The following is a 17,930-nucleotide window of genomic DNA, read 5'->3' on the forward strand; positions in this document are numbered from 1 at the left end:
AATTGGTATAGCATTTGCATATAACCTACCACCTTTATATTATCTGCAAATGCTCCTGTAACCTTTAAGTTTGCTCCAAATTACATGTAAAACAAAATGTAATGGACTAATTTATTACAGTGTGTTGTCTAGTTAATAACGACAAGAAAAAGTCTGTACATGTGCAGTACAAGTGAAATTTTTTATACTTCTGGTCATGTTTGTTTGAACCCAAACATACAGAACCTCACATACACAGAAGCAACTGCAGCTGTGTTCTTGTTGAAAACAAGACATTTTACATACTGCATTGTCACAGATCTGGAAATTATATTCCTGCCCTCAACCTGAATTTGTTCCTGCTGCTTTTCATCATTGTTGATTGACATTTTGGAGCCACGTAGTCTCTTCACTCTTAGCTATGTGTTAACACTGAAGTCTCAGCTAGCCTAGTGGTCAGCTAATTTCTGTTCGAGATTTCCTGTTCAGTTCCCTTAGGCACCAAGGATGATAAAGCCACCATTTTTGCTATCAGGATCTATGTGTAATTTTGATACCATTTTAATGCCCAACCAGGCAATTAACAATTACACCTCAACCTTCACCTGCTGTCGCATAGCCTCAAGATCGGCCAAAGGTGCGGGCTTAGCACTTCTCACAGCTCTCTGAGCACATTAGTGTTAACAACACATGGCATTTCAGATTCTGGAATATGCTCAGAGCTTTCAACAGTTTCTAAGAACATCATGTTCTCTAGCTTTCTGTGGAAACTTTTTGGTAACCCTGGTGTTGCTTCATTCTCTACTGTTTTAGACAAAGTTTAAAAACTCACTGCATGTGCTTTTGGAAAATGCTCCTGTGGAGGGCTTTTTGTTGCACTGAATAACCACTGGAAAGGGTAAAATAAAGATGTCTTTGTTGTCTTAGGGAATCACCAGATAGGTCAAATAACCCAATGTCCAGGAAGTCAGATTCTAAAGTGACTCTGGCCCTGCACTGTTCCTCTTGTGGCCATCGTGTCTTGCAGTCTGTTGACTTTGTAAAAATTCAAAATCATAATAAATTTACCTTAAAAGTCTTTGGGCTCTTATGTGTGCTTCTGCCAGTGAACAGTGCCTAGTTATATGAACTAAAATGGCTGTTCGGATGATCCAAGTCAAAATGATAAAAAGAAACAGCAAACCACTCTCTACAGAAACAAATGAGAGCTTTTCACCTTTCATCATTAGCCTAAACATTAAAGACGTGTAAAAGCATATGGCGGGCAGCAGCACCCTCATGGGGCTTTGTTTATTTTGTAAAACAATACATATGAATATTTTAGTGATTTTATTATATAATATATGTATTGCTATTTTAAGCGATTAACAGAACATCTAAAATTTTATGTTCATATTTCAACTTTGGAAATTGCCAAAAGTTCTAACTCACAGAAGCAAAGTCTTTTAAAGTGCTCAGTTATCCTTTGGTTGGTTGGTTTTTGTGTTTTATGTATGGTGCTGAGGACAGAGGCCATGGCCTATTGTATGCTTGGAAAGTGCTGTACCCCTGAAGTAGAGGCCCAGTCTCACTCAGTCACATTAAAATAGCATGTTGATCAGGGAGTTTGAGAGCCGCTGTGCTAGGCGCTCTAGTAAGTACTTTTAGTCACACAGCAGGAGCCAGAATGGTGGTGTGCACCTGTGATCTTAGCAATGGGGGAGCTGAGACAGGAGGAGAGCGAATTCAAGGACATCCTGAGTCACATAGTGAGACTTTGGCTCAAACTTGAGCATTTGCTAATCTGCAGGAAGAGTTCTGAGCCTAACCTTTCCTGCTTCTTGAAGAGGCCATTGCTGGTGGACTTTGTCCAGGGTTGTTGTTTCTGCTTGGGAAGCTTTTCCTAACCACTCTCACGTTTCCTCGTCTCCACTCAGCTATCACTGTCACAAGAACATGCTCTCTCACCAATGCCTGGCACGCCCCAGTTTGGGCTCTCACATCTGTCTCCCAGCTTCCATCGCACACACAACATGTATGGTTGTGTGTTTTTAGATCACCTGAGCTACACTTGTCTCCCCTCTGATGCTAACCTCTAGTGGAACAATGTTCTGGCTTGCCTACCATTTTCTTCTCAATACTTACCATAGTGTTTGGAAAGGCATGTATGCAGAATGAGTGAATTGCTTTCCAATGTGAAAACCACATGTATAGACAAGGGGAAAAGTGGTTTTTATTGATTGTTCCATCATCTTAGATGGCTTTTCCGATTACTAGCCATGACTTGAGAATGAGCTGTTGATAAACAGCTTCCATCCTTCAGGCCTGCACATATGTAGGGTGAGTCAGAGCCATATTCACTCTGAGTGAATCAGTCAGCTTCTCTCACTCTCCCTGGCACAGATGTGCTCTCCCAGGCCCTCCCCAGCTCATGCCTCTTCATTTCCAAAGGACTATTCCAAATGGTTATCCTGAGTTTTTCTCCTAAAATATCTTCTTTATTAAATACAGGAGCAGATTGAGTTTGTGCTGTGTTATTTTTTTGGGGACTAATGGTACATTTTCCAGCTTCAGAAATTGTTTTTAAGACCACAAAAGTATCAGATTTGACTATTGCAGTGACTACCTCAGGACAGTAGGATTTTATTCTACTTTCCTTCCAAGAATAGAACTGTTAAAAATTACAACCGTTATTTATTCTTCAGTTTACAATTTATCATATGAGGGGATTGTGTTTTACTCTTCTTCCATTTGAGTAACGATGTGTGCACACTTCCATGCAGTGGGACAAACAGCTTACGCTGGTAACCTTTAGACCCAGTCCTATTTGAATGACACTTGTGGAATCTGGATGAAGGCAGCATGTTGTATTTCATACAAGATAACTGGGCCATATTTCCAAGCTCTGTCATTGTAAGAGTTGCAGATGAAGGGATGTCTCTGACTCTGTTTCCTGCCTTTGGATCCCTTTCCCCTAACTGGGCTGCCTTGTCAGACCTCAGTAGGAGAGGATGTGCTTAGTCCTACTGTGATTTGCCAGGGTGGGTTGGTACCCATTGGGGGGGGGGGGGCGCTTCCTTTCTCTAGGAAGAAGGAGAGGGGTTGGGAAGGGGGACATGAGGGTGGGACTCGGAGGAGAGGAGAGAGGGGGCCGGAATTAGGTTGTAAAGTGATAAACAAATAAATGGGAAAAGAGTTGCTGGTTCCATTCAGATCAATCTCATAGGTTTTCACAGCCATACTGTGAAACAGGGTACTATGAAACAGTGTCCAGCGTCATACTGGACACAGAGCTCTTCAGAACACAGTCCTGATCTTACAGCTGTCTCAAATGGTTTTGTTTCACTCAGAGACAAATGGATATCAATGCTGCTATTCAAGCCCTGGTGGAATCAAATTCTGCCCTGCAGATCGAGGTAACATATCTGACTCTATTTATATTGGCAGTTTCAATATTCAAATTAAATAGAAGGAATTTTTTAAAAGCCAAAATGTGGTATTATCTCAAATACTGTATTTTTTTTTTTTAATCTGAAACTGTTTTCAATTATAATGAAATAGAAATCATGCACAGGATGTTTCATAAGAAAAAGACTTAAAACAAGAAATTAAGACTTTGAAAGGAACTACTTGACAAGGGATTTTGTACTGTTTGGAAAGATAGTAAAGTAAAATTAACCATATTTCTTACAGTGGATTTTGTCAAAACCATTTCATTTTATTTAATCTTAGAAAGAAAATAAAAGATGGTCTCCCTCTTTGCTGTACAGTGTAACATGTAGGCAGGAGAACTCAAAACGCTAAATATTAGGGGAGGAAGGCGACTCCATGCAGGTCGTATGGGCAAGGATATAAAGCTAATTGCTTTTCCACTTCTCACAGCCGTGGGCTTTTCACTTTCGCTTGTGGGATGTGTGCATGAAAATGTATTTGATAGAAAAGGTATGACACCCAGTGTGAAGTCCCACCGCTTCCAAATGGCTCTTCCAACTGTGCAGGGATCATTAGTTAAAAAAGCCTTTCGTTCTAGTTGAGTCCAGTGTGATTGGTTTTACCTGCAACATTTTTATAGTAAAGTTTAAGATAAAATTTAAACTCTATTTGATATGGAGTTTAAAAGGCATGATGCAGTAGGCATAATAATTATGTAAGTCTCCCGTCAGCTTACAGAATAAACTTTAACCTCCTATTGGGATCTGGCTTTAATAAGCTGGTGTTTGTGCTTAGACCTAAAGATGTGCTCTTCCCTTTCTATTCCCAATCCCCTAAAAGCAGTTAGGATCCCAGCCTCATTCTGTCTTGTCCAGGTTGTTTCGAGGGCTTTCTTGCTTATATGCTTCTTATGATAACTTGGCAGAGTTACCAGAATACTGAAGTGACTTTAATCAACCACAGTGCAGAGATATTCAAAACCCTGACCTACCTTAGCAGTGTACTGAGCAGCATCAAGAGTCCTCTCGGCACGCGGGATAACCCAGCACGGATCTGCAAGGATTTGCTCAGCTGCGAGTCCAAGGTTGCGGATGGTAAGTCTTCTCGCCAGTTTCCCACGTCTAACACCATCATCTCAAAGCTTGTGTGATCTGAGATGCATTCACTTCAGATCAAACATCGGCAGAAGGCAGCATAGCTTCACCAGAACTGAAACAGTCTTTGAGGAGGATGTACTTGTGAAAATATTCACCCGTGTCCTTTGTTTACAACACTTTGTATTTGCAAAGGGACAAGTATTTATTTAAAATCAAAATAGGAAAGGATGGTCTTAAGAGTGATAAACAGGGACACGTCATAGTCTGGTAATTCAAGGCCATTGAAGTTTACAACATTAAAAAATAAATAAATAAATAAATAAATAAATAAATAGATTCTCCTCCACAGGACTCCCTAAAAATGCGGTTTAATAGAACTTCAATATGGCCCAGCTGGAATCAGAAAACATGGAAATAGAGTGGTTTCTGGTCCTGTTCAAGTGCATTGATCTGCAGTCTTAAACTGGGGTTATGGAAGACCATTAAGGAAATGTTTTAAACCCAGAGAATCAATTGCTACTTAACTAAGAAAAACACTAACTGCCAAAACAATCATTTCATTGTGTTTTCATTTTTATTTGGTCTACAATCACCTCTTTGATAAATAGTATATTATTTTGTTTTGTTAAAAACTTAATTCACAGAACATTTTAAGTTAAGGTGGGCCCAGTGAGCCCAGTTTTGCTTTCTACAGAGTAGTTAGAAAAATGAATCTTATTTAGGACTGGATTTTATAAGACCAATACGAGGGAGCAGTGGGGCAAGAGAGTTCAGAACTTCCCTAAGGAGTGTCCTTCAATGGAGTAAAGATCTCTGAACATCAGATAAAAAGAAAAAGGAAATGACACAGGACTGCCAGAGCTGATAACATCAATAGATAGCCGGTCCTGGTAGAATAAAAAACAAACAAACAAACAAAACTATTGACTAAAGATATGAGAAGGTATACAGAGGAAGAAGCAAAGAGAAAGCTGCTGAGAACGTGGGATTATAAATAGCACAGGTTAGGGTAGATAGCCTTGAAAGTTAACGTTGGTGTCAAGGAGCCTGGGATGTCAGGAACAGAGGGGCCAAGGCATAAGTGTTCAAGTGGGTTTAAAAAAAAATACCAAGAATGAGGTTATACACAGATTTTTCTGAAAGTAATAACAAACCAGAAGCTAAAATATTTAGAGAAGAATATTCATGGTCGCCCTGGGGAGTGATAATAGTTGCTACAACATGAGGGTAATCATTCCAGTGTGGAATGTTTCCAGGGAGAAAATATTTTAGGAGAATAAGCTGGTTGTCGTAGCAGGAGAGACACCTTCCCATGGTTACAGGGAGGTGTAAGAAGCTTTTCTGTAGGCTCAAGATGCTGTCTGGTGACATTCGTAGCTTTTGGAATAGTGGACATTAGTGGTCTGCTAAGCTGATGCATTCTAAAAGGTTTCTGTCTGCTAGTCGCAAGGTCTTAAGGTGCCACGAGGTGGGCAGGAGTGGCTGGAACTAGCCCAGGACCTACCACATCCCAATCTCCCCACAGGACTACAGCACTAAGCGGCCAGTCAGTCTCTGCAGACACGGCTTCTTCCCAGAAGCTTTTGTTCAGAGATGTGACAATACCTAAGTCCATATAGTTTAGTATCAGATTGAAGTAACTCTGTGTTTTGTTATAAAATAATAGGAAAATACTGGATTGATCCAAATCTTGGATGCTCTTCGGATGCTTTTGAGGTTTTCTGCAACTTTAGTGCTGGTGGCCAGACCTGTTTATCTCCTGTTTCTGTGGCAAAGGTGTGTACTGAATTTTAGAGCATATTGTATTCATAAATGAGAATGCTATTTTTAAAAAGTGCCTTCATATAATTGCTGATTTTTAAAGGTAAATTAAAATGGGCCCTTTACCCTTCCTCCTCTATCATATTTGAGGAATGTTTTCATGGTTAAAAATGTTTTTAAAGATTTTTGTTGTTGTTGTTATGTGTGTAAATGTTTGCCTGCATGTTTGTGTGCAACATATACATGACTGGTCCCTGGAGAGATGAGAAAAATACATGCAATCCCCTGGGACTGAAGTTATAGATAGTTGCTAGCCACCATCTGGGTGCTGGGAATTGAACCCAAGTCCTCTGCAAGAGCATCAATTGCTGCTAATCACTGGACCGTATCTCCAGTTCTCATTGTTTAAAACAAGGTGAAACAAAACAAAACAAAACAAACAAAGCATTTAACAGCCATGGGTCCTGACAGCTGTGTTTTATGGTTGGTTCAGCAGGGTGTACCCCATGGATCTTGTTCTCTTAGCTCAGTAAAGCTTCTGCACTAGAGGGCTGTGTTTTTAAACATGCACAGACCTTAGAAAACCTCCACTCGGCTGCACTGTGCCAGTCAACGATCCATAGCTATAGCATACAGATTTGCTGAAAACTGTGTCATCCTTAAAAGAATTCTGACACAGGCGCTTGCTGGATTTGGGTGATTAGCATGAAGCAATCTCTGGAACACATTCGCTAAATAGCATTTAGAGGCTTCAAGACTAATTTTATAAGTACACTATTTAGAATGAGTGTGGATCAGCTTCATGTGACAGCGGCAGTTATAAGTATTTTATAAACTCAAAGCCCAGTTCTCTTTATACCATCTTGAAACTAAAATTCTTTCTTTTTCTGATCAAACCAACTCGGTGAGTTTTCTTGTTGGTAAAGAGTTGATGCTTACGCCTATCCTGTGTTTCCATCCATGTTTAGAAGGGTTTTGTTGTTGTTGTTGTTTGGTTGGTTTGGTTTTTCGAGACCAGAGTTTCTCTGTGTAGCCTGGATTTGCTTCGTAGACCAGGCTGACCTCGAACTCACTGAGATCCACCTGCCTCTGCTTCCCGGAGTGCTGGGATTACAGGTGTGTGCCACTGTGCCCGGCTTATTAAAGGCAGTCTGCAGTTGGTTTCTATGGACCTGCTCTTCTTCACCGCTCAGGGCTTTTTACTGTGCAATCTCAGTAGACATCTACCTCCAGAGCAGAGGAAGAAGCACTGCCCCATCTCTGGGGGATCCACGTCCCTCTAAATGAAGAGTGACACAGTAGTCCTTTGGCTAAAATACATGCCCGCGTCCTCATCTTCCATGCCCTGGAAGTTGCCTGAGGCTTTTAAATACAGATTTTTGGAGAAAGGAGACAGAAGAAGGAGAATATTGAGGAAACAAGACAGGAGCGGAGAGGACCAATGTTCTTGTCCCTTCCGTGCCTGAATGATCTTCTTCCTTCCGTTCCTGAATCAATTCTCCCATTGAGCAGTGGTGAGAAGAAACCAGGAATGTGTGTTGCAGAGCACCCTGGAGAACAAAACTGCAAGCTACTAGTAATTAAACATTTGCCAGCATACCACTCAAAGTTCACGTTTCTTAGGCTGCCTTTCCATAAGTTTCCTCATAGCAGACGTTTCCAAGTCACCATTGTTTTAAAACGTGACTATTGTTTCTGTGACACTAGTTGGAGTTTGGAGTCGGCAAAGTGCAGATGAACTTCCTTCATTTGCTGAGCTCAGAAGCCACCCACGTTATCACCGTCCACTGTCTAAACACCCCGAGGGGAAAGTGGACAAGCACACAGGTGGATGGTACAGGGTTGTCTATTCGTTTCAAAGGATGGAATGGTCAGATTTTTGAAGAAAACACTCTACTTGAACCTCAAGTCCTCTCAAATGACTGCAAGGTAAGAGAATGGAAATTTTAGAAATGTGACTTAAAATGATAAGACGGTTGTCCTTACAAATTGAAACTACAGAATGGTGTTAAGTTTTAAGGTCCCTGGAAAAACCTAGGTTTTCCATAAACAATCATTATTTGTCTATGTCTATCTAGCTATCTATACTAAGAGATAGATAGATAGATAGATAGATAGATAGATAGATAGATAGATAGATAGGTAGGTAGGTAGATAATAGTCAAATTTTGTTATGTCAGTCATTTGTTCATGGATTTTTGTTTTGTTTTCTGAGACAGGGTCTCTCTGTGTAGTTCTGGCTCCCAGTGAACTTGTTATGTAGCCCAGGATGGCCTTGAACTCCCAAAGATCCACCTGTTGTTATCGAAGAATGAAAATCCCAACCATTTGATTTTACCAATGAAGACTCAAGAGCCAGATGCTAGGGTGAAAACCTACTGGCTCAGAGAGGCAGGGAAAACACCCAGCTGACCTTCCTACTCATCTCTCGTCCCAAAGGGAAAAACCCAAAAGTTAAAAGCCAAAAAGTTTGCCAGCTCAGAGTATAGCCCAATAGGTTTTAAAAAGCTACAAGCTAAACACCAAAGAGCTAAAAAGCTTCTTCTTCTTCTCTTAAATACCCTTCAACCCAGTGCCGCTCCTTTCCACTTAATCCCTGTCAGCTGGTTTCTTGCTGAACCTTTTGACCTAGGGTTAACTTTATTAAATCTTGTGTACAGAAAGCTCTTGGATTAAAGGTGTGTGTTAGGGCTGAACCACACAAAACAAGAAACAGGTTTTTACAGTTCACAGTCTCCAGGTTCACAAGGGGATCAAATATCCTGTAACATTCACCTGCCTCTGCCTCCCAAGTGCCACTATGCCCAGCTTACTGATAGGGTTTTTTTTTTTTTAATCTGTCTTTTTAAAGACTTATTTTATTCTTAAAGATTTTTTTTTTCATGTATATGAGTGTTTTGCCTTCGTGAATGCATGTGCACCAGATGTGTGCCTAGTGTCTTTTGAAGTCACAGAGAGCACCGGATCACCTCGAACTGGTGTTACAGACATTTTTGAACCATGATGTGGGTGCTAAGAACCAAAGCAGCGTTGGGTGCAAAAAAATCAAATGTTCTTGACCACTGAGCAGCCTCTGCAGCCCCTAATATTATTTTAATTATGTGTATATGTGTATATCGTTGTGTGTTTGTGTGTGCCGTGTGTGTGTGAGTTGTTCTGGAAACTAAACAAGGGTGTTAGGTCTCCTGGAGCCGGAGTTACAGGCAACTGTGATCTGCCTGCTGTGGGGGCCGGAAGGCAAACCCTGCAAGAGCAGTGTGTGCTTTTAACCAATGAACCATCTCTCCAGCCCCTACTTATGGATGCTTATATGTAAAACAAATGTAAATGCACGGATGTTATTCCTTGGATAAGACCCACTACATCTGCATAGATGAATGAATGGGTTGGTAGGTCATCTGGTCAGCTGGCTGATAGAGCATGCACATATGTATTTCATGTTTTTTGTGCTCTAGATCTCAGTGATACGTGGAAGACAAGTCATAGAATTGTTACTTTATTTGATTTTGTTAATTCTTATGCAAACAAATATAAACACAATTGTGGTCTGACTGCCCTCTTGATATTTGACTTTAGTTCACTTTAGGTAAGAAATGACGTAACATACTATGACATATTTGATTGTATATAAAATTAATTTTTCATTAGGTATTTTAAATAGCTTTGTTTCCTGCCCTAGTGTATAACTAAGCCCGTGATTTAACACCTCTTGTCACTTCTTTGAGACCATTTTTTTCATAACACTTCTTTTCATAGGTAAATGGTCAAAAGTGGATTGCTCTGCTCTCTTTATTTGAAGAGAACAGTATTCCCAATGAATCCATGTGACTTTCAGTTCTTCTCAGAAACTTTCAGTGGCATGAGTGAGCTCAACAGCAGTCAGGCTTCAACCTACCTTTCTAGGTTGGGCTTTCACTGGTTGCTACCGTATTCTACGGCCAAACCAATCTATTTATACTACATAGCAACAATTCCTAATATTTATTAATTTTCTGTGATAATTGGCCAGAAAGTACATATATTATCTCATTACCATAATACATTTGTAAATAAAAATTAGTGCAAGCCAGGCTTAGTAATGCACACTATAAACTCGGCAGTGAGGATCTGGTGACAGGAAGATTAGGTGTTCAAGGCCAGCCGTGGCTACATGAGACCATCTTCCAGACAAACACATCAGATGAGTCCCATTTCATAGGTAAGAAAGTGACGGCACAGAAAGTTTAAGGAACTTCTTGGAGGTTATCAACTATTTAGTGGAGAAACAAACAAGCAACCCTCAGTGTACACAGCTCCAGATTCCATGCCTCACAGCCTACCTGAGACGCTTAGTTGAACTCTAGTTTGAGCTCCACACCTATAAAACAGGTTGAAGTCCCATCTTATATGTGAAGAAAGTATTGGTGCCTAAGTTTCCATTGCAGTTCTTCCTGGTGGTGCCAGGCCGATTTCACAACCATATACTTCACCATCTGTACTTGGTGCCAAGGTGTTTGTTACTCTTGCTTTTCCATTGTCGCCATGTATCCCCTGTTCTTTGCAATGGCTTCCTCAACTTTTCCCACCACCTGGAAGATTCTGGTATTCTTTAAGACCAAGCTAAATTCTGAATCTAATGAATCATTTCCTGACTTTTCTAGCAATGAAGAACTTAGTATGCATTTCTGTCTGCACGGTGTATCTTGCCCTGACTGTACATGCACTGTGTCTGTGTGCTTTATTATTGTACACAGTCTGTCTGTGTGATGTATTTTGCCCTCACCATAAGCACCCTCTGTCTATACGATGCATCTTGCCTTTTACCGTACACGGTCTTACGTTGCTTATTTATGTCAGTCAGATTGCTAAGCTGTTGGCTTCAGATGTCAGAAGTAAGTTAGTTGCGATTGTATTTCCCAACCACTGTAATAAAATTAGAAATGACAGCTCATTTGATTACGCCTAATGTGTAGCAGCATGTTCAGTGTCCCCTTGATGGGTTAGTGACTGTGTCTAACAGTGTCTTTCCAAGTTCCAGGTCTGGTTATATTGTACCAACCTTATGACATCAGAAAAATAACTTCTTGGTGAATGTCAGTAGCCTTGGCTTTATATGAAGATACCAGCTTAAAGAATCACTAAAGATTCTTCAAATCTTAAAATTCAACCCATGACAAGATACTGAGGAAGCAAACTGGCTTAGGCAATTGTGTTTCTCTGCGTTCTCTTGTTGAGTATGCAACATAGAACACTTTATGATGGGTTTTGACTATGTCATTTATCATAAATAGCAGAGGCTGAAATAATGTGAGAAAGAGATGGGCCTAGGAAGAACAAAGGAGGAAACCATACAATAGAAAACCACAGAACGGGGCAGAGGAAGGGAGCTTAAGACGCTTCAGTGTGACTGTCATTTGACTGCCCGTAAGCGAAGCAACCCTAGTTAACTGCTACCTAGTACACAAAGACTGTGACAATTAGCCCTCTTCTCCCCAAGAAAAATGACCACCCTGAAGGAAAACAGGAGGAGAGAACTAGCCAGATGGCTAGTGGGTAAAAACTCTGCTGCCGAGCTTGATGACCCAAGTTCAATCACGGGAACCCATGCCGTGGAAGAAAAGAACTAAATCTCATTTAGTTTTCCCACTGACTTAACATGCACACGCACACACAACAAATAAATAAATGTATGAAAAAGGAACAGGTGAGTCTGAGCCTTATTAAGAAATCTGAAGGCTTTTAACTCCTGTCTGTCTGCTACAGTGATCCACAGAGATCAGAGGCAGAGGACTGGCGTTAGCCTCTGGCAGTGAAAATCAGAAGACAGTGCTATTACAAAGAAAGGAAGCCTGGTGTCTTTGCTTCCTTTCCTGTTGCTATAGTAAAACACTCTGGCACAAGCAGCTTAAGAGAGGAGCAGTTTTGCTGTGGGTCAGAGTTGCTCACAAAGTATCCATAGGATCAATGAATGAACACATAGTAGTGCTCAGTTGACTTTCTCCACTCCTGTCTAGTCCAGGGTCCCCTGACTAGGGAATGTTGCCACCCACTGTGGGCAGGTCTTCCTGCCTCACTTGATGCTACTAACATGATCGGAGGCCAGTCTCCAGATGATTCCTGGTTCTGCTGACAACACTACCACAGTAGGCCTGGTGGTACAGGTCTGTGGTCTTAGCCACTCAGGAGACTGAGGCGGAAAGATCATATGTTCAAGCCGTGCCTTGTCTACAGAGTGAGTTCAAAACCAGCCTGAGCAGTTTATGAGACCTTGTCTTTAAGTATATTAAAAAAAAAAAAAAAAAAAAAAGAGGCCCTGTCTTAGCATTGCTGGTAGCTTACTCTGGTCAGTATATAGATAGTCTCGAAGTGTAGCCCAATGATAGAATGCCTACCTAACAAGTGGAAGGGCACAGGGTTAATCCCCAGTAGGGGCAATGGGTGCAGGGATGGGGCAAGGGAAGAAAAGAGAAAAAGGAAGAAATAACCTAGATAGGCAATTTTTGATTGGTAGTAGTTACTATTTGTTTACCATTGTCCTAAGTGTTTCCTATTCTTTTAAATTATTTTATTTTTGTTTTTCGAGATGGGTCTCTATATACCCAAACTGGCCTCAGATTCACCAAGTACTCCAGACAGGCCTCAAACTTGTGATTGCCCTTGCCTCTGCTGCTGAGATTCCCAGCGTGCACCACCAGAGTTGGCCTTTCTGTCTCTCTACATCTGGAAAGGAATCCACACTGTTTATGAAGGGTATTGTTTGTTGAGAGTGACTGCTTGGAGAGGCAGTTGCTGATGAAAGCTTTGTGCTGTCCCTTTGCAGATGCAGGATGGCAGCTGGCACACTGCAAAGTTCCTGTTTCACACCCAGAATCCTAACCAGCTTCCTGTGACTGAAGTCCAAAATCTTCCTCATCGCAAAACTGAGAGAAAGCACTACATTGAAAGCAGTGCCGTGTGCTTTCTCTGATGCCTCTGTGCCGGCGCGGACCGCGCGCCGCTACTCAGGTAAATCGCAGAGGGGAAATATAGACAGAAATGTGTGTTATGAGCTGGGGAGGAAAAAGACAGAGGTTAAATGTTAAGCAATCTCAGGAAGAAAAGATTCCCTCCTAAGGAGAAACGGCATTTGTCAAGGACTACGATTGATAATGTATTTAATTCTCTTACATTTTTAAAAAATTGATCTGAGTTTTTTGTAAGGAATTCCCTAGAACTGAGATTGTCTAAACTTGGGATTCTTGAGGGTGTCCTGTGCTTTCATCCCACTAGACGGCTGGAGCTGTGCGGCGCCGTGGAGCGGTACTGGGTAATGCTCCAAATGGTGTGAGGGTTCCACAGTCTGCGCACCTTCCCTTCCCAAACACTAAGCTGTATTCAGGTCCCCCGTGGCCATATAAAACCTTAGCCGGGGTACACTACCTCTTCCATGTTGCCTTTTTGTGTTGCCTGGTGCTGTTTCTCCAAACAGGGTGCTGTGGCTGTCATAGACTATTTTATTTCTTTCTTCATCTTCGTCATTAAGAGTGTATGTACTGGTTACATCAAAATATGTCTTAATTGTTAATTCTTATTTCCATTTGTTTGGTCTCACGCTTAATAACGAGTAAAACTATTTATGCGAAGTCTTTATTTTATTTTAAAATTCTCTTTTTTGCACACGAAGTCAAAACCAGCATGTCATAGCTCGTGTGTATACACAAGAGAATTGGGTTGTTTCTTTTCTTTAAATTGCTGTAAAAGGCCACCTATATCCAGTGGTAGATTTGGGTTAGAAACTAGTGTTTGTGATATACTATTTTAAAACTCTAAGATCATCTGGAATGATACTTTGTATATTTATATATAAATACTGTGTAAAGTTTTAATTCAGCCAATCTTTTGAAAATTGCTGCTGTTTTAAATTATAAAACTTTATATTTATGCTTTGTAGAAAATACTTGCTTTTTAGTGCTCACTGATTTTTTTTTTTCTCTCTCACTGTTCTCAAATATAATGTTAGTGCTTAAAAGAATGTTAAAGTCTGTAAAACAGCATAATGAATTAAGGGAGTCTTCTTCCAATAAGACTAAGCTTGGCCCGTTCAGTCTTTTGTTGTCAGAGAAAAATGTTAGTTCAATATTAAAAGAAAAAGATTATGCCTCTTGCTGTATGGATGAGCCTGTTGTTCAGCCACCACAAGCATACCGTTAACCTCAACGACCACATTTACCTATCTATAATAAAGAGGTGCTTTAAATCGTTTCTGAGTGGTGCTTGTCTGTCTTCATTTATCATCGTGCTCACGGATTACATATAATAACCCATCTGCCATTCCATACTACGTGGGTTTTTTTTTTTTTTATTAATTTATTCTTGTTACATCTCAATGTTTATCCCATCCCTTGTATCCTCCCATTTCTCCCCCCCCCCACCCCATTTTCCCATTATTCCCCTCCCCTATGACTGTTCCTGAGGGGGATTACCTCCCCCTATATATTCTCATAGTGTATTTTTATGATTAGAAAGCATGTCGTATGATCTCTGAAGGAGTGTAGGGCCTGCCCCCATTTCTACATGTTGAAGACACTCAGAAACAACCGTGGCCTAAGATACACTGAGTGATTTCCAACAAGGATGTCAGCCCTATCCAGAGCGCTGGTCTCACCAAAGGGGGCTGGGAACGCTGAGGTGTCACCTGCCAAAAAAGGAAAGCGTACAATTTCCTTCCTCGGTAGCACGAAACAGCTCATCTGGGACCAGAGCTGAAATAAGCTCTCAGAGAAAGTGTAGAAAACCTCCTTGACATCCGATTTGGTGGTAATTTCTGAGAATAATACCAAAAACACAGTTAAGAGGCGATCCTAGATAAATTGGACTACATAAAAAAGGAAACAGAAACAGAAACAAAGCTTGAATTTAAAAGACACTACCCTGCCAGCTTTTGATTACTTCCCCCTGCTGGTTCCGACTTGCCAGACCACAGGACCACCTGATGCAACTTGATGAGTTGGCGTGGATGGGAAATGGGGCTGCTCCCCTTCTCTGAGGAATAGAGGAGGGGGTGGGAGGGAGGGTGGGACTGGGAGGTGAGGAGAGATGGTGCTTCGACCAAGATGAATAAATTAATTAATTAAAAAATAAAAGCAAAAGAGTAAAGAAGCAGCCCACAGGATGGTGGAAAATTCTGGTATTTATATCTAATAGAGAATTAATATATACAAAAACTGTCTAATGCTATAATTTAACAACATGAAAACAACCTAATCTTTAAAGAGGGAAAGTGACTCAAAATGACATTTTCCCAAAGAAGATGTGCCAATGGCCCGTTAAGAGAGAAGATGTTCATCGTTGTTCATCATTCAGGAAATGTGACTCAGAACCACAAGAAAATACCAGTTTTATGATTTTTGTTCCCAGTTCCTGTCACAAAGGATCTGAAACTTCTGGAATCACATAAATAAAGAGGGTCTTGGTATTTGCAATGAGACACTTAAAGCAGCAGAAAATAAAGAAGGAATTTGTGTTAATCAAGTAATTTAGGTTGGGGATTTTTATAGAAAAAATTTTATGACAGAACCTTGCTCTGTAGCCCAGGCTAACCTAGAATGCCTACAGTCCAGGGAGGTTTTGAACACATAGCTGTCCTCCTGTCTCAGCCTCCCCTCCCAGTTGCTGGGATTACAAGTGCATGCAGCCAAGCCCAGATGAGAGAGGAGGGACCTTAAGTAGCTGCAGGATATGGCTGATTAAACAAACAAACAACAATAACAACAACAGCAATCTAATAGATTAGAGCTACAACTTACAGCCCATCTATATCACCTGGGAAGAAAGGTCTGGTCCCAGCCAGTAAGCCTCTATAAAAAGTTAAAGAATAAGCATTCTCATTGGTAGATATAGCCAGCTTCTCAGGAGCTTGCACGTCCAGGGCAGGGACAGAAGCTCAGCATCGTATCTCATCCCTGCCCTATACCTTTTTTTTTTTTTTTTTTTTTTGTATCCTCTAACAGTGAACAGGGAAGGAAGGCAAGGCTTCCCTAAGTTCTGTGAACCATTCTAGCATATCCCCAAGCCTGGGACAGGAGTCATGATGGCTGCACAATTGCATTTGGTTCATCAAAATTGCATGTGACCCAGACTTTACCCTTGGCATCGGGAGTGTGATGCTAAATCCAGGTGGTGTCAAACTGAATCATCGGGCACCAAAATTGTTAGTACTGGAAAATACCCTAGGATTTACACCCATAAGGATAGCTGTTACTGAAAACAAAAATGAAATGAGCAAATAGAAATGAAAATAGCAAGCATTCATTTCAATGTGGAGAGACTGAAAGCATTGTGCATAACTAGTGGAAGCATAAAAATGCCGTGGCCACTGCGAAGAGTTGTTTTGTGGTTCATGAAAAAGTTAAGTGGAATTGTCACATCATCTAGTTTTTCTTCTAGGTGTATATTCGAAGCAAGGACCAAGCAGAAATTTATATGTTAGTGGTCAGAAAAGCATTGTTCACAAAAGCTCAAAGGTACATGTTAACTAACATATGGATGGATAAGCAAAATGGGATATTTTCCTATAAGAGGGTATTCTGCAGCTTTAAGATGCATGAGATGCTCGTGTGTCAGTGAGTCGTGAAAACACTACATGAGGTTAATCCAGCTACAAAAGGACAGATGTGACCGGATTCCCCTTATGCGAGGGAACACAAGCAGACCAACTCATCACACTCATAGAAATCCTAAAACAGATTAGCAGAGGTGGGAATCTGGTGGGAAATACCTTAAATATCTAAAGAGGAACACAAAGCATTTCTCTTCAGGATGATGACAAAATCCGGAAGACAGACTAGTGCGGGTTGTACAATTTAAATATGCCAATATCACTGGATTGTGCACTTAAAATGATTTAAGTAGTATTTTGTTATGTGTGTTTTATATGTGACTTTAAAAGGGACCAAAGCAAACATGTCTGACTTGATGCCTGAAGAAGATAAAAATGTTTTTAGAGGTTGATTCTAATAAGAAAAACCATATTCTGTGATTGAGTTTGAGTCTGAAGGCTGCACCTGTTCTGAACAGAACTACTTATTTCAAGAACTACAAACGATAAGTGGCATTTTTAGGTAGCATTTAGGAAATGCATAGAGATGCAGAGTGATCAAGAAAGACAAAGAGAGGCAGGGAGGGAGGGAGAGCAGAGGGAGGGAAACAGAGGTGAGAGAGAAAACGTGCAGAAATAACATGCGTTGTGGTTCATTTCACTGATTTGGTTTTGTTCTCTGTCTTGGCTTCCAAGCAGGATCTCACTGTGATCCAGGCTGACCTCAAACTCACTCTTTAGCCAAGGCTTGAACTCTCCTTCTGCTAAGACTGCATGTGTGCACCACCAGATGTGCCGCTGCACTTTAAATGCGTTGCTGAAACATTCAGTGCCAGACAGACCTGCCTTCGGTGCAGAAGGATGGTTAAGAGCACTGCAGAGGTCAGCTGTGTGTTTTTAGGGTACCATGTGTTCGCTATCTCCATTTCTTCACTAATAAATGGAGATAACAAAAGCACTCCTCTTGTCTGGTTGCTGAATGGATTCACCTGACATAGGAAACTTCTTAGGAGAGCCTGATGTATGGTGTATGTATGGTGTCCACTGCTGCTGTTGCCTCCGTCATCATTAAAGACTCAGTCTGAGTTACCTCTGAAGAAAGTTGTAGTGAATCCTTAACAAAAATC

At 40.9% G+C, this 17,930-nt stretch overlaps 1 protein-coding gene across 1 annotated transcript in view; it reads left to right on the forward strand.

Moving 5' to 3' along the window:
- The window catches only part of Col24a1 (collagen type XXIV alpha 1 chain), a 266,714-nt gene extending 253,510 nt beyond the window's left edge, over positions 1-13,204 (forward strand). Inside the window, exons 56-60 of the mRNA XM_051165699.1 lie at positions 3,309-3,374; positions 4,316-4,484; positions 6,154-6,263; positions 7,956-8,177; positions 13,048-13,204. Coding sequence (XP_051021656.1) covers positions 3,309-3,374; positions 4,316-4,484; positions 6,154-6,263; positions 7,956-8,177; positions 13,048-13,194 — 714 coding nt within the window. The 3' untranslated portion in view covers positions 13,195-13,204. The remainder of the gene's footprint in view (positions 1-3,308; positions 3,375-4,315; positions 4,485-6,153; positions 6,264-7,955; positions 8,178-13,047) is intronic.
- The last annotated feature ends 4,726 nt before the right edge of the window (positions 13,205-17,930 follow it).

This window comes from Acomys russatus, chromosome 23 (genome assembly GCF_903995435.1).
Source record: "Acomys russatus chromosome 23, mAcoRus1.1, whole genome shotgun sequence".
In the NCBI taxonomy this organism is placed as follows: Eukaryota; Metazoa; Chordata; class Mammalia; order Rodentia; family Muridae; genus Acomys; species Acomys russatus.